Source organism: Gigantopelta aegis, chromosome 8 (genome assembly GCF_016097555.1).
Source record: "Gigantopelta aegis isolate Gae_Host chromosome 8, Gae_host_genome, whole genome shotgun sequence".
Lineage (NCBI taxonomy): Eukaryota > Metazoa > Mollusca > Gastropoda > Neomphalida > Peltospiridae > Gigantopelta > Gigantopelta aegis.
Genome location: NC_054706.1, coordinates 15,070,647 through 15,097,323, shown reverse-complemented (window position 1 = coordinate 15,097,323; position 26,677 = coordinate 15,070,647). Strand labels below are relative to the sequence as shown.

The following is a 26,677-nucleotide window of genomic DNA, read 5'->3' as shown; positions in this document are numbered from 1 at the left end:
ATTTGTAATTAATTTTTTTGTTTAAATCCATATTTAATGAATAAAAGGTTCATCAACCATGCCCCCCACCCACCACCGAGTCCAACAAGGGAACATGGTGCTGCGGATAACCAGCAGACAGCCATGCCAGGGATACATGATTGATATACTTGGGCATTAAGAAAACAAAATCACCCAATTGACCCTAGCCACCGCCCCAAGAGTAACAAATACATATGGTATATAAAACAATGTTTGCTCTTGACTAAATGTAAACAAAACAAAGATTGTGTGCTCTCGAGCTTGGCGTGACCAGCCGATTGATCAGGTCGGGCCTACCTGACCGCCCGTCTATTTGAACTCCGGGCCAAAGTGATGTATTGCCAGAAGTCATACCCGCAGGTATGCCCCAACTCAATCACCAGGATCCCATCATCCATTTTCACGGGTCGCACCTCACGGCAAACAAGGCGCCCCAAAAGGGGAGTTGTACTGTATTAGCCATTCTCAAGGAGAATGTTTCACCCCTGCACCACGGTGAGGTTACAGTACACGCATTTTTTCTGTGAATTTTTTAAGAGAGAAAAATACTATAACCCCATTTCGTTCTATTAATGCAATAAATAGTTTATTATATTATCAAGTCATTTATGTTGTTTTACACATCGGATTGATAATAGCGAAGCGCCTTGTCGTAAATGACTGCCTTTGTTTACATTGTGCATACTGGAGTTGGTCGATGCTGATGTCGCTTCACCCCAAGCTAAAATTCCGGATGCACTGAAAACAAAAGAAAATGGCTGCCCCCAATTAGGAGGAATAATCACGTTTTTTTTAATGAACTCTAAAATTACACGTTTTTCATTTTTTAAAGTGTCAGTATGTGTTGGTGGTTCGGGTATGCATCTTTCCAAGCATCAAGCTCATGTTTGAGTTTATAATTACTCTCCCTTTAAAGGGGTAATGTCATAGTTACGTGATACATTTTTTTAAATTACTGTTACCGGGTATTTTCTTTTAAAATGTAAAGATTATTCCTTGAATTAAATAAGTTCATTTACTAGAAGAAAAAGAATGATATTATGGGAAAATTCATTTCAGGTGACCAACAGTTTATTGCATGAAATCACATTTTTAATTTGAGTTGCCTTTTTTTCAGGTGACCAACAATTTATTGCATGAAATCGCATTTTTAATTTGAGTTGCCTTTTTCAGTGACAAAGGATTGGCTGTTTTGTTGGATAACTGAATTGTTTATGTACTTTACAATTTTAGCGATGGGAAACCACTGTGGCAGCACAGTATAATGTTGATTTTTTAAAAAGTTATTATAATATATTATGTATGAGATCGACTAATTTATAGTTATTTATTGTAAATAAGTGTGAAAATAGCAAAATAAGTGACTAAATGTATGAAGCTGCAACTATAAATTTGTTTTACCTGTAATTATTATTATTGATATATGGTTTACAATAAACAGCACCATACATTTTATATTATTCCAAGCTAATGAAACCATGTCTACCTCTGAAGTAACAAACTATACAATATATCTAATGAAACAATGTCTATACATGTATACATGTCTCTGACATCACAATTAAGCTATACAATATATCAGTATACTATAAGGATATATGCACTGATGCTTGTGAAATTGCTATCATCTGCATACATGTATTTGTAGAGAAATAGTGTTTTGTTGAGTCATGATTATTTCATTTAAGTGAAATAGACATCTTAGCCATGAAGGTACATGCAGTTCTTGAAAACAATTATTTTCTTTAGTTTTACACAGATGTGATAACAAAGAAATTATAAAACTAAGTGCTATGGTCAAGGAAATTATGAAACTCATTGTTAAATTTGTTACAGCACGCACTCTAGTTTGGGGATTAACACATTTCACATGCTTCAAAGAAATGTTACAATGAAAAATGATGTATGTTGTAATGTGTTGTCAGTTACCAACTGGGGTGTTACGTCAGTTACTAACAAATTTTAATTCTTAGTGTGCCTACTTAGATTATTATGTTGCTATTCCAAATTAATTAATTTATGTTGTTTGGATATTACCATTAAAAGAGAGGACAAGTCAGATATGAAAGAAAGAAGTGTTTTATTTAACGACGCACTCAACACATTTTATTTACGGTTATATGGCATCAGACATATGGTTACGGACCACACAGATTTTGAGAGGAAACCTGCTGTCGCCACTACATGGGCTACTCTTCTGATTAGCAGCAAGGGATCTTTTATTTGCGCTTCCCACAGACAGGATAGCACAAACCATGGCTTTGTTGAACCAGTTATGGATCACTGGTCGGTGCAAGTGGTATACACCTACCCATTGAGCCTTGCGGAGCACTCACTCAGGGTTTGGAGTTGGTATCTGGATTAAAAATCCCATGCCTCGACTGGGATCCAAACCCAGTACCTACCAGCCTGTAGACCGATGACCTGTCACGACGCCACCGAGGCCGGTAAAAGTCAGATATGAGCCTTATGTGTTGGAAAGATGCATACCCAGACCACCAACACGTACTGACACTTTAAGAAATCAAAAACGTGTAATATTAGAGTTAATAAAAAAACGTGATTATTCTTGCTAACTGGGGGCTGCCATTTTGTTTCATTTTCATTGCGTCTAGTACTGTAGCTTGTGACGAAGAGATGTCAGCTCCTACCAACTCCTGTATGCACATTGTAAACAAACACAGTAATTTATGACACGGTACTTCCCTTTGATCAATTAATAATTAATTCTCATCTAGTTACCACCAAATATACACCTAGCAATCAGGAATCGCAGGGAGAGACAACTACACAATAGACCAGTTAACTAAAGCCTACCAGATACACGAGAGCTATCAGCTGAGCAAAAATTACTTGAGACTTTTTACTCAGCTAATAGTTGTCATGTGCGGGCAATTTTGCTGAGTTTTTCGTCTCTTGTGGTCGTGAGGAAAATATTGTGTTTGATATTTTTGGCCATGCGTGGCAAAAATCTCAACGTGTGCGGGCTATGTGAGCTATCAGCTGAGCTGAATTTACTAACTGACCAATGGAAACACAAACATTGCGTTGAGTCACGTCATCGCTACAGTCGTAAGCAAAGCAGCTCAGCACATCATGTTTGGTGAAATTGTTCAGAGCTATCACCTGAGCAAAAAATCTCAAGTAACTTTTTGCTCAGCTGATAGCTCTCGTCTGCGGTAGGCTTAAGAAAACACTCCGATTATCATTTCAGTATGTAGACTAATGCATGGACAAAACATGATTCAGTTATTTCAACCTCTTTGACAATGGTGGCTTATTTTGTATCGGAAATAATATATACTTATTGCTGGCTTACTGGGATGCGATATATTATTACAGAATATTGCGATGCATGCCTGTTTCATCATCGCTAAAAAATCAGGTACGTTTCTTCAGTTCTAAGACTAATTCCTGATGTAACTTACCCTCTCTCCAGAGGGTGTATTCACTGCGATGGAACAAAATGACTGCAGCTGTTATATATAATAGCTGTCACTTTTAATCATTGTATTAATTAAATATAATAATATACTTGTTGATAATAATGTGCATTATATATCATTGAATATGCATACCATGCAGTCTAAAAGCCTTGCACAAGCATTCCTTTAAGATTTTAGCAACAAAATGTAATACTTAGGTTTATTATATTCATCCATATTTAATGAGGGGCGAGACGAAGCCCAGTGGTAAAGCACTCCTTGATGCGTGGTCTGTTTGGGATCGATCCCCGTCAGTGGGCCAATTGGGCTATTTCTTGCTCCAACCAGTGCACCATGACTGGTACATCAAAGGCTGTGGTTTGTGCTATCCTGTCTATGGGATGGTACATATAAAGACCCTTGCTGCTAATTGAAAAGAGTAGCTCATGAAGTGGCGACAGCGGGTTTCCTCCCTCAATAGCTGTGTGGACCTTAATCATATGTCCAATGCCATATAACCATGAACAAAATGTGTTGAATACGTCATTAAATGAAACATTTCCTTCCATATTTAATGACATTTTTGAAAACAGGTTTCAGTGCAGTTTGAGTTCTTTTCTCAGAAGCAAATAGCACAAATTAAAGATGGCCACCAGGTCACATGACACAGGTTTGAAGCAAAAAAAAATTCACTCCTAACATATCATTTTTCGTGGAAATGCCCAATATCAATTTAAAATACATTTATCGTACATATACCTTTTCTTTCCTACAGCTGCTTGTGCACCCGGCAATTATTCCATCACTGGCTATGAACCATGTAGCAAATGTCCCAAGAACTTCCATGCCATATCTTCATCTGTAAAATCCCAGACAACATGTACTGAATGTCCAGATAATAGTTTTACTGTAGGAGATGGACACACAGACTCAGCGGCTTGTAACAGTGAGTATATTTGTCTTTGATTTTGTAATTTTTTACATGTTAATCATAAAATTGCATATAACAATTTCTTGTTTCATTGTAGATTAATAAAAAAAAGGCTGACCACCTAAGGGTAGAATGGCATTGTACAAGTACTAAATGAGTTTCTATAAGCATTTTTCACATAATTTATAAATATCTCCATGAACATACAAATAAGGTGTTAATCCTTGTTTTTTAGTGTTGGTATGTATGTGCACCAAATTGGTGCTGTAGTGGTTAAGCCATCGGACATAAGGCTGGTAAACAAAAATACATGCTTGAGGCTAGGTTGTCGCAAGGTAGCTACAAAGTTGTTACAAGGTAGTAAAAGCAATGCAAGCTATTTGCAAGCTAACATTTAGCTCACGTAAGGTAGTCGGTAATTCTGCAAGCTTGCCGCATGCATGTTTTCATTTGTGCAAGAATGCACAAGCTTGCTGCATGCATGTTTTCAACTGCACAATTCCTGCAAGGATGTTTTAATTTTTGCAAGCTTGCTGCATGCGTATCTTCAGCATTCTGAAAATAGAAATACAATGACTCTTAATTAGATGAGTTTATTATTATTTAATATCTCTATCATCAGCTGAATGTTTTTCGTATAGCGCTAGATTTCTGCAGGCCTCTACATTGCGACCAATTCATATGCAACAATTTTATTTTGTTTGGTGACTAAAACATTTTATACGGTCACCCCACAGGTGTCAGAACCAAAGTTTATATAAACAGATCAGCAATATAGTCATGCTATGGGACAAATCCATCGAAATAGTCACTGTATACCACTAAACTTGGTTTTGTTAAGTGCTTTGGAGAAACCCACATCTGCTTTGATTTTGTAAAGACAAATATTACATAATCGATAAAATGATCACCATGAAAACAGACTGAAAATTGTTTCTTTGCTAAATGATGGAAGTCAAATTTTAACAAGTATATATTATCAGAGTAAAATATATCTAAATAGTTATAAAACACTTTTTGATAGCTAGGCTTACACCTTGTGAAACATTTTATTTAAAAGGAAAGTAAAAGTGTGTAACAAAAAAATGACAATCGTATAAACATCTTTAAAAAAAGAAAAAAAGTTGCATGATTAACAGATAACATAGATCTTGGTCAAAATATTTTTTTTAGTCAGCACACAAACGCATCGTCGGCATAAAGTAAAAAAGCCAGTTATCTATCGGCGAATCCCGAATATATGCAAAGATTACCGAATGTATTACTTGCTATGTTACGACTATGAGGAACTTGTTTTTCATTGTCCATGAAAAATACTTACTACTATTTTTTTTTTTTTAAATCAGATTTGTTACAAATAAAATGTATCATTAATGCATGAATTAAAAAGCAGACAAAAATAATTTTCAAACTTGTATTTTTCCTTATCACATATTTATATTTATCAATTAATTTAAATACTGTTTTGTGTTTTGTAAATAGAAAGACTGCCACTCTCCAGCAATGCATTTTAGTCAGGTTTTTTAATCACATTATTACAATCAAGGTGTTATGGTAGAGACTTAGAATTTGCTTCTGATGTAATAATTGATCAATGGTATATATATAAATTGCATAATTGTTTCTCTGATACACTTCATGCTTTTCAAAGTTCTTTAATATTTACACCAATAGTTTGCACACACACACACACACACACACACACTTATCGGTATATAACATGGTTCCTAATTTTGCTATTAGGCACCTAAAAAATAGAAGTAGGCACCATCAGGCTCCTGGACAGAAAAGTTAATGTAGAGGGCTCCTACAATGCAAATCCACTGAAACTGACAACAGGTCATCATTTGAAGTAATGGTGACAAACTTCGCAACATTAAGCTTATACTTTTCACGATTATCAAAATTATCACAAAAAATTTCTTCACTTTTTCTTATTTATTGTTATTTAAATTTTGAAAAATATGATAGCAGTGTAGACAAGCAAAAAAATTTTGACATGGGGAAGTATATATACTAAGTCAAATTAAAAACTTCACAACCGTTTTGTCTTGGCTAATTAGCAAATATGACAGAAGAGGGTTTTAAATAAGTTTTTTTTTTATTGTATGATGTCCAAAGTTAGAATAAGAATAAATCTGTTTGATGTGCCCACAGCATTCGTCAAAACCACAAACAATCAAAATGGTAATTCACAAGCGGGGTCATCTGATGAAATCACAGGTTCAGTAACTTGTATGCCCTCCATGTGTACCCACTACTGCAAGGCAACGCCTCTTCATCGACTGCCTGATGCATGTAAAGACTGTATTAGGGAGATGTCGTCATTGTTCCACTAATGAGGCACCAAGTTCCTGCAAAGTCTGTGGAGGGTTCCTGAGAGTGTGCAGGGGTCTTCCCAGCACATCCCAGACGTGCTTGATTAGATTCAGGTTGGGCGACCTGGAAGGTCATTCCATGACATTGATGCCTGCGTTCCTCAGGTAATCTCTTGTCAAGATGGCCATGTGGGGTCTGGCATTGCTTTCAACACTCATCGACTTTATTCAGATTTTAGATTGTGAAGTTTTTAATTTGACTCAGTATATAAATCAGTTCCTGCAACCTGTAGTGTGGAAGATGTTCCCTCCAAAAGCAAAGGTGCTTGACCATGTAGATGTAGGTGCTGCCAAAGATGATTATGGTGCTGTGGATTGTCTAATTGTCCATTAATTTGAGGAGAAGTCCCTGACTGAAGATCCCTTGGTAGTGGTGGGTGATCACTGCAGCTGTCTGCCCGGAGTCTGATCTGGTAAGGTGGATATCAAAGTCACCTTTGCCGATAGTTCGCAGAATGGGCTGTTACCTACCAGTAACTTGGCATACTGGGGTCTGATGTACAATTTGTATTGCATTGTTATGACATTACTGTCAGACTGTTAGCGTCTTGAGTCTAGACTCTAAACATTTTATAAGCACCAGGCCTGCAATAGCACATTTAATTACACAAACATCCTTCATAATGGGGCAATTAGCTTTTCCCAAGTCATCCATAGAGTTTGCAAGGTTGATGAAGTAAGCAAGAGTATCATTGCATATATACTTTGTTTTTGATGTTAATAGTAAGTGTTTAGTGATGTAACAGAGTTATTAGAACAGTTTGCTAGTGAGCATGATGAAAATCAGTTTGATCATTGTAATTAATTTTACTTTTAGATACAGATCTATGTACAGATTGTAGTGGACATGGAAGTTGTCAGATGGTTAACCATGAACCATACTGTAACTGTGACACAGGTAGGTTTAAGTCATGGTCATGCGACTTTTATGCTTTTATCTATCTAAAGATAAGCTCCCTGTCCTAAATAGACATCTCCATTTGAAAATAATTTCAGACAATACATTTCAAATGCCTCAAATATAAAAACATTTTCTTGTGCCATTTCGATTGAATATCTTTTTTTTTTTTATGCTACAACTTTGGTGTTACACTGAATGCTTCTATTGTTAATTGTGTAGCAATCAAAAGTCTTAGCACATTGTTCTAAACATACAACTTGACAACCTGTCCAGGTAGTTGTTAATTGGTTAGTATGAGAGGAAAACCACTGCTGCTGCATAGGCTTGTAATCATTAACAGCAAGGTATCTTTTGCATTCACTTTGCCACATACAAAGACAGCACACACCATAACGTTTGATGTACTTTGTCATGAAAAACTGGTAAAGACTACATCATGGACATGTGTGTAACTACATGTAAGCATGTACTCATTTGCGAACACAATTTTTCTGCTTCTAAACACAATGTCCCTATTTGAAGTTTGTATTGTTTAACAACACCACTAGAGCACATTGATTAATTAATCAAAGGCTATTAGATATCAAAAATAATTTGGCAATTGCGACACGTAGTCATGAGAGGAAACCTGCTACATTTTTCCTAATACAGCAAGCAAGAGATATTTTATATGCACTGTTCCACAGACAGGGAGGCACATACCACAGCCTTTGACCAGTTGTGGTGCACTGGTTGGAATGAGAATAAATCCAGTTGAATAGATCCATTGAGGTGGTTTGATCCTGCGACGCAATCACCTCAAGTGAGCACTTGACTGACTGAGCTAAATCCCACCCCTCCTATTTGAATACACACTTTACACCACCCACACTGAAACATGAAAGTCTTTTAGGCGTATAATCCTTCTCAAAATTGAATTACAATTATGTTAAAAATAATAAACTTGTATACTTTGATTATCTGAGCAGTTCCATAAAGTTGGATGTACATTTTGCACATATATACTTAAACTGAAACTGATTACCATTTTATTTATAAATGTATCAAATGTTAAGTTTCAGTTATTGAATGTTTGGTTTCGTACAGTGTATGATATCAGACATATATGCACTGAATTGCAATTTTTAGGGTTCAAATTTAGGTTCAAATTTTTGTGAAGTATTTAGGGATTTGTTGACTGTAAACAGAAAGTGTTGGATGTATGTTTTTAAAAAAAAGGTTATATCAGATATGCATCATGTTTTGTTACGTAAATTTATCCTGCAACCACTACTGTTTCTATTGACAAATTATGATGACCGATTAAAGCAATGTCATAATCGTATAATCAAAATAAGATGAAGATATTCTAACATACTATTATATTATAATATCTACAAAGTGTATGGAAATACAGAAGCAATGATGTGACACATTATTTTACAACTGTCCTCTGTAGTATTGTGGTTAATTAGCCATCAAACTGGCTGGTGGGAACTGGGTTTGCACCCTGGTATGTACCTGCCCCCACCCAGAGTGAGTTATAACGACTTAGTGGGTAAGTGTAAGATCACTACACCGACTTCTCTCTTACTAACCATTAACCCCTGTCTTGGATAGACAGTCCAGATAGCTGTGTGTGTGCCCAGGACAACATGCTTTGAACCTTAACTGGATATAAATCTCCCCACTTGAGGAAAAAATAGGCGTTTTTCCTACTCTATATAAATAAGGTTAAAAATAGCTTGTGCTCTCCCTAGACACTGCCCCCTCCACTAGAGATTGTCCCCCCCCCCCCATACTCCAGATATCATCCTAATTTTGTTTTCTAGAAGCTCAAATTTTATACATGTATGTATCCTTTTATTATTCTTCCAAATGCCAAATTAAATCTTAAATAACTGGGTAAAAAGAAATCCCAACATTAATACAGAATGTATTTATCAGTATAAAGCTTTATATTTAAATCATGGTAAGGTAAGATAAATATCTGCATACTTACACACTTGAGCGCACATACACACACATTAAAATTATAGGATACCATATTAACATGCCTATATCCAATTAAGGTTCAGGCACATCTCTCCCGAGCACAATCTCTGACTTCACCACTACGTAACTGGTTCTGAGACAGAAGGGGGAGTTGGAAATGGGCATAATTTGGAATAGCAATTAGTCGAAAAGTGCATAGAATTTTTTTTTTATTCAAAAGTTAACAAGCCAAAAATAAAAAGTAATTGACTGCTCGGCTGATATTATTTATTTAATTTTGAGAATTTTAGGACAGTCCTAAAATAAATGAGAGAAAGAAGAGAGGATCAGACTATTAAATAAAATATAAAATTTTGAATTCAAGATTAATATATTATTTCTGCCCATATCTGATATTTATTGTGTAAGAAGCCGAAACGATGGTTTCTCAGTCATCACAGCCATACCGTCCAATAAAATAGTATGAACAAAATTTATTGCTCTGTAATGTATAAGTTGAATGAAATTGATTGCTCTGTAACACATATTAACTGGAGGCACTATGAATAAGTCTTAGGTAGTTGGAAAGATGTTAATTTATATTTTTAAACTGATTTTTGAGGATTTGCAAGAAACAATACTACATTTGTGTTCGTTAGATACCATTTATCTTACAACTTGTTTAAAAATGTATCCAACTTGCTTTCACTTATTGAATACATTTTAAAGCAGCTCATTGTAAGATAAATGATATCATACAACCATTCATGTAGTATTCTCTACAGAAGTATTACCTGCAATATATAACCAAGATTTTACTCAAATCAATTGCAAAGCCATTTAGTACTTTACTTTGAAAAAGCACTGATTAAGATAATCTCTAACCATTCATGACTACTGGTATGTGTTGTACAGTTTACTTGAATATCTGTGGTTTAGATGATAACTGTCGATCCACTCACACTTGTATGTGTTTATAGTAATAGTAATAAATGAATCATTTTATAAATGTTTGTTTTTCTCTGCAGGCTTCACAGGTTCCGACTGCAACCAAGCCATTGATTTCTGTTCGTCCAGTCCTTGTGAAAACGGTGGAGATTGCATGTCCGAGTCGTCAGGATTTACATGTACCTGTCCAGCAGGTAATTATTCACACTAATTTGTTTTTCTTTTTAAATTTTTTAAAACACTTTGATTTCTATACAGAGTTTTAAAATATACTTACCATATTTGTATTGTATTAGACTTTTCCTCAAAGCTTTTTACACTGTGGTTTACATAATTCTATAAATAATATTTTTATATATACTTACCTTTTGTGACACCCAATAGCCGATGTGTATTTTTGTGTTGGGGTATGGTTAAACATTCAGTCATTAATTTATTTTTAAAATGCAGTAAAATTGCCTTACCTTATATTGCCATGTATTAGCCGACTCCTTGGATAAGCCGACCTCTTAGTTTTACCCTAAATATCCAGTACAAAATCATCGGCCTTGTGTATAAGCCGAAGTCATCTTTTGTCCAGCTGTATGTTGTATCGATTTCAATAATACTGTCAACAAATAGACATGTGCTTTTCTTGTTCATTACATTTGTTTTCCCTTTAATTATTACAAACACGGTAATCGCGATCGCAATCAATCATCAATGTGGCAATGCTAACATCTACCATGCCGTGAAAAATAATTTAGAATTGATAAAGCATAACAGGAAAATAAATAATTCAAGCTGTAACAACATATCACTGTGTATTGAAATTTACTTTTCGGGTCCCAGTCTGGGGACCACAGATTCGGCTACCCCTTTCGGTTGTAGACTTTTGCTGGTACTAAGATTCTATTAATAATTCTCTAGAAGGCTGAAATTACTATAAACCAGAGACCGACTTGACTAGCACAGAAAACCCAAACTATCAAATAAACAGATTACACATTTATTCGAGGGAGTTATACAAACAAATAACAAATATGTATGGTAGTCCTCTAAGAATCCATATATGAATTGACTACCACTAAATAAGTAAATTTACACCCACATATCCATACAAATAAATATTTATATTTAGGGACGTATATGAATGTGTCATGGATAATCCCGACAAAGAGAATATTCACGGAATTAAATTTACATCTGCAGGACAGCACACACCAAATAATTAGGCTCTACCCCTTACACGATTACCCATCCATGCCGGTGTACACAAACTCCGTTAAATCATATATATTGGACAGCCCCCTTCAAAGCTATTTAGTCGTTAATCCATATAATTAGGACTCATTTATTCGGAATGGGGTTACAAACCATCGACCATGACGAAGACTGCTTATTAAAATCAATGAGATCCTAATTTAATCAGGTTTAATTTATTCAGACGGGTCGTCCGTTCTCTTAACTCAGCCAAAATGATTAAGCGGAAAGTTTGTGCACGGTAAAAACACAGAATTATATATGGGACGATTACACCTTACACGTAACACAGGTCATTGCATGACTCACTTTACGTAGCTAATTTATAATTTTAATAACCGAAACTTATAAGATATACATTGGTTAAACGTATGTATAAATGGGCAGACAGCTAGGAATGGAATCAAACATGTTTACTTATATATAAAACGAAAAACAACGCAACCCACAAAAACTAACCTCACAGGAAAACAACCCGAGTGCAAGTGGGGATGAATAACGTGCGTCGAAAAATAATCTAACTTGACCAACCTGATTGGTTGATTCAGTCAGGCCACATTCTTGCACGGACTTCTGCTGACAGCATTTAAAACGGTTGCACGACACTTATTGTATTATCCCTCGTAGCAATGAGAAAATAACGTTCCTGACATTCATAAGTGAGTAGAGTTACATTTGTGTAGATCATGCTGTTAATGTAATTAGTAAGAGATATAATCAGAATCTTAACTGAATATAATATAATAACCAAGGAAAATATGAAAAGATAGACAGACTGAAAACCAGGAACGCTACAACTGCACATAAGTAATTAATTTATTCACTGGACAACAAAAAGTAAAATCATTGAGGCATGTTTAATCCCTCACCACACACACACAAACAAAAGATCACGCGGTCCGTGACTGCAGCTATTCACTGTATATGGTATGGTCATGTGACAATAGTGGGAGTAATTATCATCCTGAAATTCATGTTGTATTTTCAGTCGATAATGTTAATAATGAGCTTAATTTATTTATGGCATTACTTTACAGTTTAATGCACCCTCCCAACAAAACAATAATATTAGAAATATAATACTTGTTTGAAGAAAAAACACCGTTTTGTATCTTAAACTTGCTATATGAAAGACTGGTCCCAGCACAGGTCAAACAAAGGTGGCGGACAGTTGGAAAGAATACGTTTTTACCATTGAAATGACAATAAAACAAGTAATTTTTTATTATTATTCATCAAACTTATAAGGCATTCAAGAACAAAAAACTGCATAATATTGCATAATGAGGTGTTTTATTTATACTGTGCACAAATTATTGTTACATAATCTATGAAAGGCTAAGGGTCTGATCAAAATTTGTAAGTCACGGTCGGGAGTATTTTAGATCAAAATTTTATGCTCCAATTTGTTGCCTCCGTGTATAAGCCGACGTACTCTCTTCTTTTGGAAAGTGTTTCTAGACTTCAAAAGTCGGCTAATACATGGCAATATATGGTACCTTACTGAATTTAATTACCGTTAAGTAGTCCATTCTATATTACATGGAATAAAGAAACTTTCTGGAGTAAACTATATAATGTGCAGGAACATAGTGAGGAGGCTGTGGTGGCCAGGGCAGAGAATTGCCCATGCAGTTCTGCCTTTAGTCTGTAGTACCACATGTCAATACTAATAACAATTCAGGTGCAATTGCGTATCTCGGCTAGGGGTCTCATGTTACACCTACATGTACCTAATAATATTATACGTATAATGATACATATAGCCCACAATATAATATGTATCACTGTTTTTCCTGTAAAACAAAATGCTGAAACTTACTATAGGTGAAATGATTTCAAAATAAGAAATAAACATGATAAAAGAAAAACATTGATTAAATACAGTTTTAGTGTAGAGACATGGAAACAAGCAGTTACATAATATTCTCGCTCCACTTCAGTATCTTTCCTTGACAAAAATAACTTGTCAATAAGTACATCTTGGTTTATCTTAGTAAATATAGATAAGAAATTAAAGTAGGAATATATATACATGGTCAAAATAGGAATCGGTACACAAACAAGGATATTGTATCGTGAGCAGTAGTATCATTTACATTGATACATCGTGACACCCTTAATCTTTGCCATCATACCTGTATTAAAAATGAGATTTAATCTATACTTTTTGATGGTAATTGGTAAAATGTTACGCAAATCAGAGCATAAGATAATAATAAGAAGGTTCCACGATTATAAGCTGACAAACAGATAGTCAGTATTATAATGGTCATGTATGTCAAGGTCACAATGACACACTAAATTAAAAACCTATATGGTAGGCCATTAAAAGTAGTTGGGAAATTATGCTTTCTTAGGCCTAAATATTCCATGATTACAGAGTTGTAAACATTAAAAAAACTGACCTTACTAAAAATGTGACATCACAGGTTATTCTTGTTGATATATGTTTTTATATGAGTTACATGCTAATTCATCCGTCTTCTTTTGATGCCAACAAACTCATTTCATTTTGTTCGTGAGTTTATTTGTGTATACTATGGTCATGGAATATTTTTAAAATGGATTTTAGGATACCATAAATATGTTTTATGTTGTCCATGAGTTTATTTGTGAATGGTCAAGGAATAATATTTTTTAAATGGATTTTAGGATACCATAAATATGTTTTATGTTGGCATTGTTATGATGTGTGTGTGTGTGTCTTTCCAATAAGGATCACTTATCTTACACCATTCTTCTTCAATTATCTTTACAGCAACAGAATGTAATATTTCTGAGGATGGGAATTTTTTGGCTGGAGTGACGTCAACAACATATCTGGAATCATCGATAGTCACAGATCTTAATACATGCAAAACAAAATGTCAAAACAGGATTGACTGCAAAGCAGCTGCATACCATAATAATAACAAATTATGCGTGATCTACAATGAAGCCCAGACTGGTGGAAAAGCTCCTAACCCGGATTATACTTGGCTGAACAAAACATGCATGTACAACTACTGTGAGTAAAATACATGTTTTTTGAACCCACCTAAAAATGTTTAGTTGATTGAGATAAGAATGCAAAGAAGTAAGCTCTGTTAATTCAACCAATCTGTGAAGAAAAGATGGAAAGAAAATTTAATCATTACATTAGACTTAGTTTTGTATTGCAGAGGTTTTATTCTTATTTTGCATGTGTTAGTTAATTTCAGTGGCAAGTCGTCATTATTATTATCGTCCCCCTAACAGCTTTAAAGAAATATTTGTTAGAATTAGTTTTAGGTTAGGGTTAGCGATAGTTATATACAATACCTTTTAAAACAATTGGTTCTATGAAACCAACATAATGTTTATATTTTGTAATCCAGTATCGTTATATTTTGCCTTTGAAAAATTAGACTATTCTGTGTAACATTTCCTCAAAAAGGGTGCTTTTGATGGTGCTTTTGGAAGAAATATAGCACAGAAGACAGAACAAGGCATTATGGGACTAAATCTTTGTTTTATTCCGTAGATGTTTGGTTCATTCTGTCAAAGTACACCCTATGAGATTTATAAGTATTAAAATGCAATTTCACTTGTTGATCCACTGTGTTGTCGAGTACTTGACTACAATCCTGATGGTCTGGAATTCGAATCCAGGCCTAGCACTAAGTCGTTTGTAGTGTTTAATGCAATACCCAATTGATATGGCTAATTCATTACCCCAAAAGACAGATTATAATGTCAAGAAAAGATTAATGGTCTGAAGTTTAATACATAATGTTTTCAGTGTATGGTGAAATCCCTCTAAACTGGAAATCTATATACCAAGTCAAAAATTCAATTTTCAGGGGTTTGATGCAAATGCCTTTGTTGTACATGTATTCTGTTTTTCATTAAAATAGAGAAAGTGGTTATGCAACTACTAAACCCAAACTTCGGGTATTAAGTTTCTTTTTTTTGCTGATTATGCATGTTTAGGACATCAAGTTCACAGATATGGAAGATGACACCATATCACCTTTGGACATTTGAGATTTTAAAATGTATTTACTTATTTAGCCATTTCATTGTCATTGACTGGTAATATTGTATCAGTAGTAGATACAAAATTACGAAGAATTTGTTTGAAATGTTCCGGGTATGAAGTTTTAAAAATGTTTATCTTCCACGGCTTGGTTTTCATTTAAATATAATACGTATCTGGCCATAACAGATTTGTTCTTGAAAACTGACCATTTTGGAAGATAGCAATGCCCGTAGTCAGTTGCCTTTGTGCATCAAATTGTGTAAACAAAATACACGTGTATGTGTAAACTACATTTGATTATTCAAGCTATTTCTTTTATAATTATATGTGATGCATGCTGTGTGCACTGAACATCGCATGTTAATAATGATGATGTATACCTCGAGGACCGATTCTAAATGGTATACAGTTGGGTTAATCTATACTTAAGGTGACCGGCCTCGGTGGCGTCGTGGCAGGCCATCGGTCTACAGGCTGGTAGGTACTGGGTTCGGATCCCAGTCGAGGCATGGGATTTTTAATCCAGATACCGACTCCAAACCCTGAGTGAGTGCTCCGCAAGGCTCAATGGGTAGGTGTAAACCACTTGCACCGACCAGTGATCCATAACTGGTTCAACAAAGGCCATGGTTTGTGCTATCCTGCCTGTGGGAAGTGCAAATAAAAGATCCCTTGCTGCCAATCGGAAGAGTAGCCCATGTAATGGCGACAGCGGGTTTCCTCTCAAAATCTGTGTGGTCCTTAACCATATGTCTGACGCCATATAACCGTAAATAAAATGTGTTGAGTGCGTCGTTAAATAAAACACTTCTTTCTTTTTTTCTATACTTAAGGCAGAACATTGATAAGTTGCTATATATATATAGTCTATTGTGTATTTATCATATATTTATATTTAAAAACTAATGTAAAATTTATATCGGTAGAAATTAAATGTAGAATATGTTGCAATTGAATGTTTTAGTAGTAAAAATCAGGATATTTTATATTGGGGGACACCCACATGGGAGGGGCCAACCACGTTGTCTCCGAGTGTTAATTCCTGCTTTTACACATGTTATGGGATGACAGACAAATATAAAATATGATGGGAAACAAGATGTGTGATTTGGAGTAGCATTGCCCCCGGCTATGCACCAGTTGCTGTAGACCTTCTTGATGGTGGTTGCTAATGGCATATGTCTAGGGCAGTATTACAAGTATAAGTAATATTCCACTTAGTGGTCATCAGTTGCTGTAGACCTTCTTGATGGTGGTTGCTAATGGCATACAACAATGTATGTCTAGGGCAGTATTACAAGTATAAGTAATATTCCACTTAGTGGTCATCAGTTGCTGTAGACCTTCTTGATGGTGGTTGCTAATGGCATACAACAATGTATGTCTAGGGCAGTATTACAAGTATAAGTAATATTCCACTTAGTGGTCATCAGTTGCTGTAGACCTTCTTGGTGGTGGTTGCTAATGGCATACAACAATGTATGTCTAGGGCAGTATTACAAGTATAAGTAATATTCCACTTAGTGGTCATCAGTTGCTGTAGACCTTCTTGGTGGTGGTTGCTAATGGCATACAACAATGTATGTCTAGGGCAGTATTACAAGTATAAGTAATATTCCACTTAGTGGTCATCAGTTGCTGTAGACCTTCTTGGTGGTGGTTGCTAATGGCATACAACAATGTATGTCTAGGGCAGTATTACAAGTATAAGTAATATTCCACTTAGTGGTCATCAGTTGCTGTAGACCTTCTTGGTGGTGGTTGCTAATGGCATACAACAATGTATGTCTAGGGCAGTATTACAAGTATAAGTAATATTCCACTTAGTGGTCATGTATGCAACACAGTGGACCCGCTACCATTTGAGCCTTAGAGTACACAAAATATTCTATTCAATAACAAATTTCTGCAAGAAAATAATTTGAGGGTTTGTAATAAAAACAGATCTTAAGTGTCCCTACTAGGTGGTTATGGGTTCAAATCTGTTGAAATTCAACATTGCATTTCATGGACTTTGACCAATTTTAAACAGCAGTTCTCTCACTATAATATTTCTGAAAGTTATAAAAATGTATCCATCAATTTTCAACATTTTAGAGTACATACTTTTACCCTTCATACCCTCTGGCAGAAACCCTGATACGGCTTTTTTTTTTCTTTTCTAGCCAGTACACCACGAATGGTATATCAAAGGTTGTGGTATGTGTTATCCTGTTTGTGGGATGGTGAATATCGTTTGCTACTAGCGGGTTTTCTATCTAAGACTATATATAGGGCAGGACAGCCCAGTGGTAAAGCACTCGCTTGAATCGATCCCCGTCGGTGGACCCATTGGGCTATTTCTCGTTCCACGACTGGCATATCAAAGGCTGTGATATGTACTACCCTATCTGTGGGATGGTGCATATAAAAGACCCCTTGTTGCTAATCAAAAAGAGTAGCTCATGAAGTGGCTTCAGCGGGTTTCGTCTCAATATCTGTGTGGTCCTTAACCATATGTCCAATGCCATATAACCATAAATAAAATGTGTTGAGTGCGTCATTAAATAAAACATTGCCTTCCTTCCTCTAAGACTATATGTCAGAATTACCAAATGTTTGACATCCAATAGCCAATGATTAATAAATCAATGTGCTTTAGTGGTGGTGTGAAACAAAAACAAACTTTAAAGCCTGATACTTGCTGTACAGTTGATTCCATACATGACAGGTGAATCTGATTAAAATACCATTGCTGCTTGGATCTTTATAACTAAATACCGTATAACCGGAAATTTTCATGGTCTTAATTTTTCGTGGTTTGGGGTATAAAAACATTTCAAGGTTTCTTATTTTCGTCGTTTGCCAAATCTAAATTGAAAGTGATTTTATTTTCGAGTTTTAGCAAGTCTAGTTGCAAGAATACTCAGCTCAGCTGCCAGTTGTTCGATACCCCCGACGTGTAAAGTTAAATAATAGAACACTCAGCTGTTGCTTAATTGGCCACTGACCACTATTCGCCAGACAACTGATCAGTCTTTGATTTTGTGTAAAGCCAATTACGACGTATGTGTGAACAAACCACTTAAGGACGCCATGAAGTCTGAGTTCACCACATGGTATTCAAAGCAGGTTTCCCTGGCTATGAAAGACGGCGAAGGTGTAACAGACATCAAGATCGAAATGCGTACTTCGGCGATAAAACCAATTAATGCAAGGTGGATTATGAAAGTTATGGCAGAATTGAAAACACGCCAGGAAATGTTGAAATCTGCATTCATCCACACCGGAATCACTGATGCAATGCGGGCGGATATTGACAAAAACTATACGAAATTTAAAAAGATTTAATTATATTCTACAGACAGTGAGATTCACACAATACCTTTTTTAAAATTCTAACTTGTTGTCTTGACTATACTATTCTCTTGTCGTATCTGGTGGACTGCGCATGACAGGAAATAAAATGTTCCAGTATATTGTCAGTGTGTTATGGTTTTCACAATAAATATTTTAGATAGAATTTGTTGATGTTTTCAAATATTTTCAAGGATTTATATTTTCGATGCTGACAACTTACCCTCGAAACCCACGAAAATAAAAATCCTCGAAAATTTCCGGTTATACGGTAGATCATGTTTTGTCTTTCCCATTCTGGACTGTGTTTAGTGATACTTGTAGGAACATTATCCCTAATACTATTGTATGTTAGCAACTATGAAAGTAGTTTTTAAGAAAACCTTGACTAGCTGTTTTCTAGGTTGTGTCCTCTCTGAAGTACTGTGGAAACTAGTGTGACCATGTTCATCTAAACAATAATTTAATTTCTGGAAAGGTTGTCAGCATCATATCATTACACGTTGTACAGAGGGCAGATCCAACATTATCTCTCAATTCAAGATTGCCCATGCAGCCTTATACTCAGTATGAGTTCTTCAAATGCAATGCAAGATTATTACTGTACACACTGATTTCTTCAAATATTATTTCCTGTTATGGTCTGTTGTCCAAAAATCAGAGAGCGACACTTGACCTCTTGTGCAACCAGAAAAACATTTATGTTCCAATATAGGCCATCGGCATTCTTTTTTATAACCATTAAATTTTGTTTTTGTTGAAGTACAATATATAGAGGCTATTTCATGGTTTTTTGTTTCAAATACGATTTTATGTCAATGAGTGCTATGTGTGAAAAACATATTTTCATGAATTACGAAGCAATTCGTGAAAATGTGGTTTTCACACATCACAAGTTGACATAAAAATCATATTAAAAAAAAGCACCATGAAATGGTCTATATATTATTATATACTTCTTTCCTAATTTTTTACAATATCTTTTGCTTTTTGTTAATATATTTCTTCGGATGGAACGTTTCCATAAAATTGACTTGACAATAGACATTTTAAAAGAAATTTGAATAAAAAATTATTTTTATTTAATTATTAAATTAACATTTATTTAACAATATTGCTGTGCAAACATACCTGACAAAGCGATCCTCAAAAATAAAATCCCACAAAAACAAAATGAATGGAACACCATTAAATTTTAACTTACACTTAATGACAGGACTTGTGTCATCATCATTTAGCATCAAATTCAATTTGTTTTAGATATATTATCGTAATTGCACTTCATATCCTTTTTTTACAGGTACAGTTGTTTAAATTACATTTTTTTATTTTTCAAATTGATCCTTAACAGCTGAGGTGCACAATCACACTTGTGTGCCTAAACACACCCTAATTTTGTCTCAGAAGTGTTCTTTATCATCAGCCTATTCCAACCAATTAATGGTGTAATAATTATTGTAAAACTTAAATATTTTATTTTTGCAATAAATTTACTATTATAGTATGCCATATCAAATTTCATGGTAGGTAACTAAACTTTATTTCAATAAAAAGTATGCCCATTTCACTATTGAAAAATATACCAATGGAAATTATAATTCCAAGTTTATGCTTATGACAGTAGCTTCTTTTTCACCTTAAGGTTACGGACACTACAATCTTATATAACAAAGCATAAACGCACTTCATCCATCTAACATTATGGTATTTATTTGCCAGGATGTCTGATTCATGAACAGTTGTGAACATAATATTTATTTTTTCTAAGATTTAACTGAATGTTAAAGAACCATGTATGCTTTTATATATCACATGACTAATAAATATGAATGTAAGATATAAAATAAAACTGCCAGTTGTGCTAAGATATCTTAAAATTATAGTTCCATTTCCAACTATTTGTAATAGGGTTATTTTAAAGGCACAGTATACTGATTGATTACACTCAACTTAGACAGGCAAAGAACCTGTAAAAGTAACATCAGTAATATTTGGATATGGGCAATTACAAACAAAATCTGGGTTTTAGATATATACAGTATGTACATGTACTGTCAAAAAAGTATTAATGTACATTCTTTAGCTTAAAATGTTCACGAAACAGTCAGAAAATAAATGGTAACTTTGTCAACATCAAGTAAACAGTAACCTTGTTTAAACCAATGTTAATCATAAATTTGAACAGAATCATTCAACTTTGAATATAACTATAAAAGGTTTGAAACAAAACATAACATTTAAATTTTCCGTATTTAAAATATATATACAGTTTTTAAATATTTGAGATTATAATAAATGGTTTCCATTTCATCAGCTGCAAATCTACTGTTTATGATCGGTCCGCATCACATATTCTTACGTCATTTGAATATCGCGTAATGGCTGTCTGGAATTAAAGTTGCTTATACAGTTTACAAAAACATGTTGTATCAAGCTTGAGATTATTCGATAAAAAATTATTAACCTCATGTGTTTCGGTATGGTCAATATCATATACAGTAAAGTACACTTACAACGAACATGCTTAGAACGAACTACTGCATAGAACGAACTGATCGCAAAATCCCGTTTTATATCTCTATACATTCATAACCAACTTATGCAAATGTGTACAGCAATCTACTACTATAACGAACTAACTATCATGGTCCCTTGCTGTTTCATTATAAGAGTACTTTACTGTATTAGGAATAAAAACAATGTATTAGGCTCGCATAATACAATTTTTAAAATAACAAATCCTTGACCCTGCCAGCAGATCAGTTATGGGTTCGAGTATGCATGAGAGAACCTTTTAGGAAAAGATATGGGCAAATAGACTGGAAGAATTATTCATAAAAATAAACTTGACTGGCTTTTAGGGGGGACAAGTAATTAATTTTGAACAACTCTCAGCTAATCATGACATTGCAACATCTTATAAATCCAAGATGGCCACCACAATATCAGTCAGAACAAGATTTTGATGTTAGTGATAACATTTTAAGTGTCAAGAAAATCTTTATAACAACATTTTGTAACATTTAAATCCAAAATCGCCACGGAAATGAATACCATGGTAAAGAAGTTGCAACCCACCCCCCACCCCCCCCCCCCCCCCCCCCCCCCCCCCCCCCCCCCCCCCCCACCCCCACCCCAAATAATTTTTACTTCAAATACAGGATCTCAGGATGCAAGAAATTAAATTCACTTTCTAATTCTGACAATGTTTTTTTTATTAACTGAATGGAATACAGCTACTAAAATGATTACGGTAACAAAACAATGACCACATTATACATTCTACATCACCTAAGAATCACTTTAAAACCAATTGCTTTGTTTTATGGTGCACCAATAAAAAAACAAAAAACCCATAGCTGCACTTCACAATACCATCCTTGATATCAAACATAGGATTGTTGTGGTATTAGAGTGGGAATCTTTGACTACCATTTGGTGGGCAGCGATTGCTAAAAAATTACATAGCTTGGTCTTTTACAGTCAGAGTACTCAGGCTAGGGCGTCGGATGATAGGATTTTTGATCCCCTTGTCTTAACAAGATGAAGTTACCATAAGTCTTATATAGTGACTATTTCACCAGAAACATCCCCATGCTGGTCTGTGTATATTAATTTTGGTTCGATCACCAGGGGCGATCGTATAAAATGTTTTAGTCACCAAACAATTTTTTTTATTGCATATACAACCAAATCAGTTGCAATGTAAAGGGCTGTCTTAAGAATTGTATTATGTTTTTTTTTTCCTTTCAGATTTCAGTGGTACCTACTGTGAACAAGATTTACGAAATAACTGCAGCGATACCTCATGCAGCGAACAAGATATGTGCATGGATCTGATTGATGATTTTCAGTGCGTCTGCCCGAAATCTGGAGGATATTCTGGACCAAGGTAATGTTGGTAACATTAATGTCTGATGGGGGTGGGTGAGTAAAATGTGGTTGATCAAGGGTGTTAATTTTTTATGACAAAATTCCACCCATATGAAAAATGCACGATTGAAATCAATTGCTCTGTGACATATGTTATTCTGAAACTGATTGCTCTTTAACACATAAATTCATAGCAAGCACTGTAAATATGTTTATAAATAAAGCAGTTATGGTAATGTGTTTTACTTATTTCACTTTTAACAATAAAAACATGATTTAAAAATGGTATAAACAAATTAATGAACAGTTAAGATGCCACAGTAAACACACAAGCTGTTCTAATCCAAAGGAGTCATTGTACAACTGAAGTAAACCTTTGACACGTACTTGTTGTTATATTCTCTGTTCAGATGTGAAAAGGACTCTGATCTGTGTAAAGACAACCCCTGTACACATGGAACATGTCTTGCATTTGGAGATGTGCGCTATCAGTGTGTGTGTGATGCGGGATTCACTGGAGCATCCTGTGAGACCAACATCAGTAAGTGTATAATCTGCATTACAGGCTTCAAACTTAGTAATTTGTTACCTATGGACATTCTGAAATGTTATTGCCATAGGCTCACAGCAATTTTGAGCATGCCTACAAGAATTTTAAACAAGTAACTTTTGTAACAAATAAACACAAAATTAAAAACCTAAAATGATCCCATCAACTGATGGCAATACTTTTTATCTAGCGGTAAAACACTGCCGTCAGTAAAACACTGCTGTCGGTAAAACACTGCCAGCGGTAAAACACTGCCGTCGGTAAAACACTGCCGTCGGTAAAACACTGCCGTCGGTAAAATACTGCCGTCGGTAATAACACGCAGTTGCCCTTAATTGGTACCACTGTTAAATTCAAGTTCTGTATATTTACACCGGTGGCACTAAAGTCTGTGCACCTAAGCATTTGTGTTATATTTTGAAGTTAAAATCTTTCTTTAAAAATATTTGTTTCACTGCCACAGTACAATGGAACAATAAATGTGTTACTACTAAATGTAAAACTTGTTTTTCTTTTTTTTTAAACTCTAGTAATGTGTGCTTTTTTAGTGGCACCCCCCTGTATTTACTGGCCTACATGACGGCACATATAAGTCTGCGCAACAAACATTAAAAGAATCACTTCTGTCACTACGGTTTACAAAAACAACGAACAGGTAATGGATCCAACTGTTCATAAGTTGTAGACAACAAACACTTCCTATTATAGTTTGTTATGCAAATAAGACAAATATAATGGTGTTCCATGGATAACACAAAATGACAATATAAAAAAGTCAATATCAAAATTTATTATCATTATTCAACAAAAGTTATCTGTTATTAACTGTAAATGAGCACAAATAGTGGTTTAAAATATATATATATGACATTCAATGATAATTATAAAACAGACTATAGCTAAAAATAGGCCATGCTGTCAACTTTATAGTCTGAGCAGTCATATTCAGACCTGTCAACCTTTAGTCAAGAGAAAGCAGGAGGTGTATGTTGAAAAAGCAGGAGATTTTGTCAAAAAGCAGGAGATTTTTTAAATTCACACAATTTAACCCAAAATCGCAAGATTTAAAAAAAACATTATTACAATAAGTTATATAAATACTTTATAATGTCATATATACTTCTTAACCTTAGATCTTGGCATTAAAAAAAAAAAAAAATATTAATTTTTTTTTTTTTTAAGTTTAAATATTATTATGATTTAATACATATTTAAAAAAAAAAAAAAAATTTATCCAAAAATATTAAGAACATGAACAAGAAATAAAAAATTTAATTAGTACATTTACGGTATTACACTTTCAGCCTTACAGGTTGCGTTACATTATCATTTGTGGTTAGTGTACCTAAGTACCAAAGACAAATTTATATAAATCTTATAAATTATTAATATTCAGTTTTTACTATAATGAGGAACGGTGGCGTGGTACTTATTTAAAATCATTATAATGATGCAATAAACATTGTATTTTCATTAATCATAAGTAAAACCTCATTACGGACGTCGTGTGAAATATACTGGAATTATACCCATTTCCGTGAGTAACTTTATGTCAATGTCAAACACAACATTTTTTAATTGTACAAAAACTAATTTCTTGAAGTGTACCCTTATAACAAACATTTTACCGCACAAACATACAAAATTAACTGACACAAGTATGTTTATACAGCTAATTGGTCTTTTCGTTGTCTTGCTGTGACATGTGATTTTAACATGCATCGTGTGTATCACTGTCAACTCGGAGTCTGGCAGTTCAGATTCGTCATCGTTGCATTATGTAATCCAGTGGGAAGACATTTTACAATTCAGAGGTGTTATTAGAACTAAATTGGATATTTTTTTTATTTTTTATATAGCAACACTGAATGTCAAGCCTGTTGAATTAGCGGCAACACGCTTCGTAGCCATTACGATGGACAACAAACATTATAATAACACGTCATTTTATAAACTCCATGTGCTTTTTTAACAATATAAATAGGCTATTCCACAATTCTCACTTCAGCAAAGGTTAAACAGTCGGGACAATTCGGCCTGTTACATTCTCAGAAACCGAAAGTAGTCGACATTTTCCGAATGAGAAAAAAAGGCAGAGTTACTTCCCTTCTGTTATTTTGACAAAAGAGGATCGATTTTTTTTTATGCTTTGAGAGATTTGAGAGATTTGATCAAATACCGGGAGACTCCCGCGGAATCCGGGAGGGTTGACAGGTCTGCATATTATTTGTGTTGTGTCACTTGGAGGGAAATTCGAAGTGTGCTTGGATTTTTACGTTAACAGATAAAAAAAAATATTTATTTCATTTATGGATTCATAAATTACAATAATATATGTATTGAAGCTTTTATGTAAACTTATATAAGTTGATATACAAGGCTGATCATTACAGTGGTGACAGACATGTCTTAACAGGTGATACAAAAACGTGTTGATCGAGGCTGGCTAAAGTATACTTTTAGATCATTAATTCAGAGGGTTTTTTCAATCAAATTGTTATCTATCAGTTGTATACGTATATATTCATAATCAAAATATAATGTTTTAATAATTGATTTATGAATTAAATTAATGTTGTTTGTTTACAATCATATCCAGACACTTATTTCAAGATGTAATGTAATATAATTAACATGTGCAGACTTTTGTGCCACACAGACTACTGTGACATGAGTGTATATTTTCTTCCTATTCTGACAGAAAGCCTGTAGATTTACCATACTCATATGGCACCCTTCCAACCCACAATATGTTTGCTTAGAGATATGATTACACTTAATATTATATATAATAATGATTTTGATTTTGTTAGGTTTTTAAACATCATTTCCCTTGGGGATCTTAATTCATGTTTCATGCCACAATGTTTTTTGGTTGAGTGTGTATACAAATCACCATTAAGCTATTATTTTTATAAATTATTATATGTTTTGTCTATTATAAGCAACATGTTTCATACATTCATTGTTACATGTAATTCAAATTTGTATGTACTGACTAATTTGCTTATTACTCCTTTGATGTTTGAAATAACTATCTGTTGTTTACAGACGAGTGTGATATGAACCCCAATGCCTGCCTGTATGGTGGTGGGTGTGCTGATGGTGTTGACAAA

At 34.4% G+C, this 26,677-nt stretch overlaps 1 protein-coding gene across 1 annotated transcript in view; it reads left to right on the top strand.

The window, feature by feature from the left end:
• LOC121379496 (sushi, von Willebrand factor type A, EGF and pentraxin domain-containing protein 1-like) overlaps positions 1–24,313 on the top strand; it is a 61,450-nt gene extending 37,137 nt beyond the window's left edge. The window contains exons 11-17 of the mRNA XM_041508141.1: positions 4,222–4,392; positions 7,573–7,653; positions 10,638–10,751; positions 14,561–14,809; positions 22,892–23,030; positions 23,422–23,588; positions 24,270–24,313. Of these exons, the coding sequence (XP_041364075.1) occupies positions 4,222–4,392; positions 7,573–7,653; positions 10,638–10,751; positions 14,561–14,809; positions 22,892–23,030; positions 23,422–23,588; positions 24,270–24,313 (965 nt within the window). The remainder of the gene's footprint in view (positions 1–4,221; positions 4,393–7,572; positions 7,654–10,637; positions 10,752–14,560; positions 14,810–22,891; positions 23,031–23,421; positions 23,589–24,269) is intronic.
• The last annotated feature ends 2,364 nt before the right edge of the window (positions 24,314–26,677 follow it).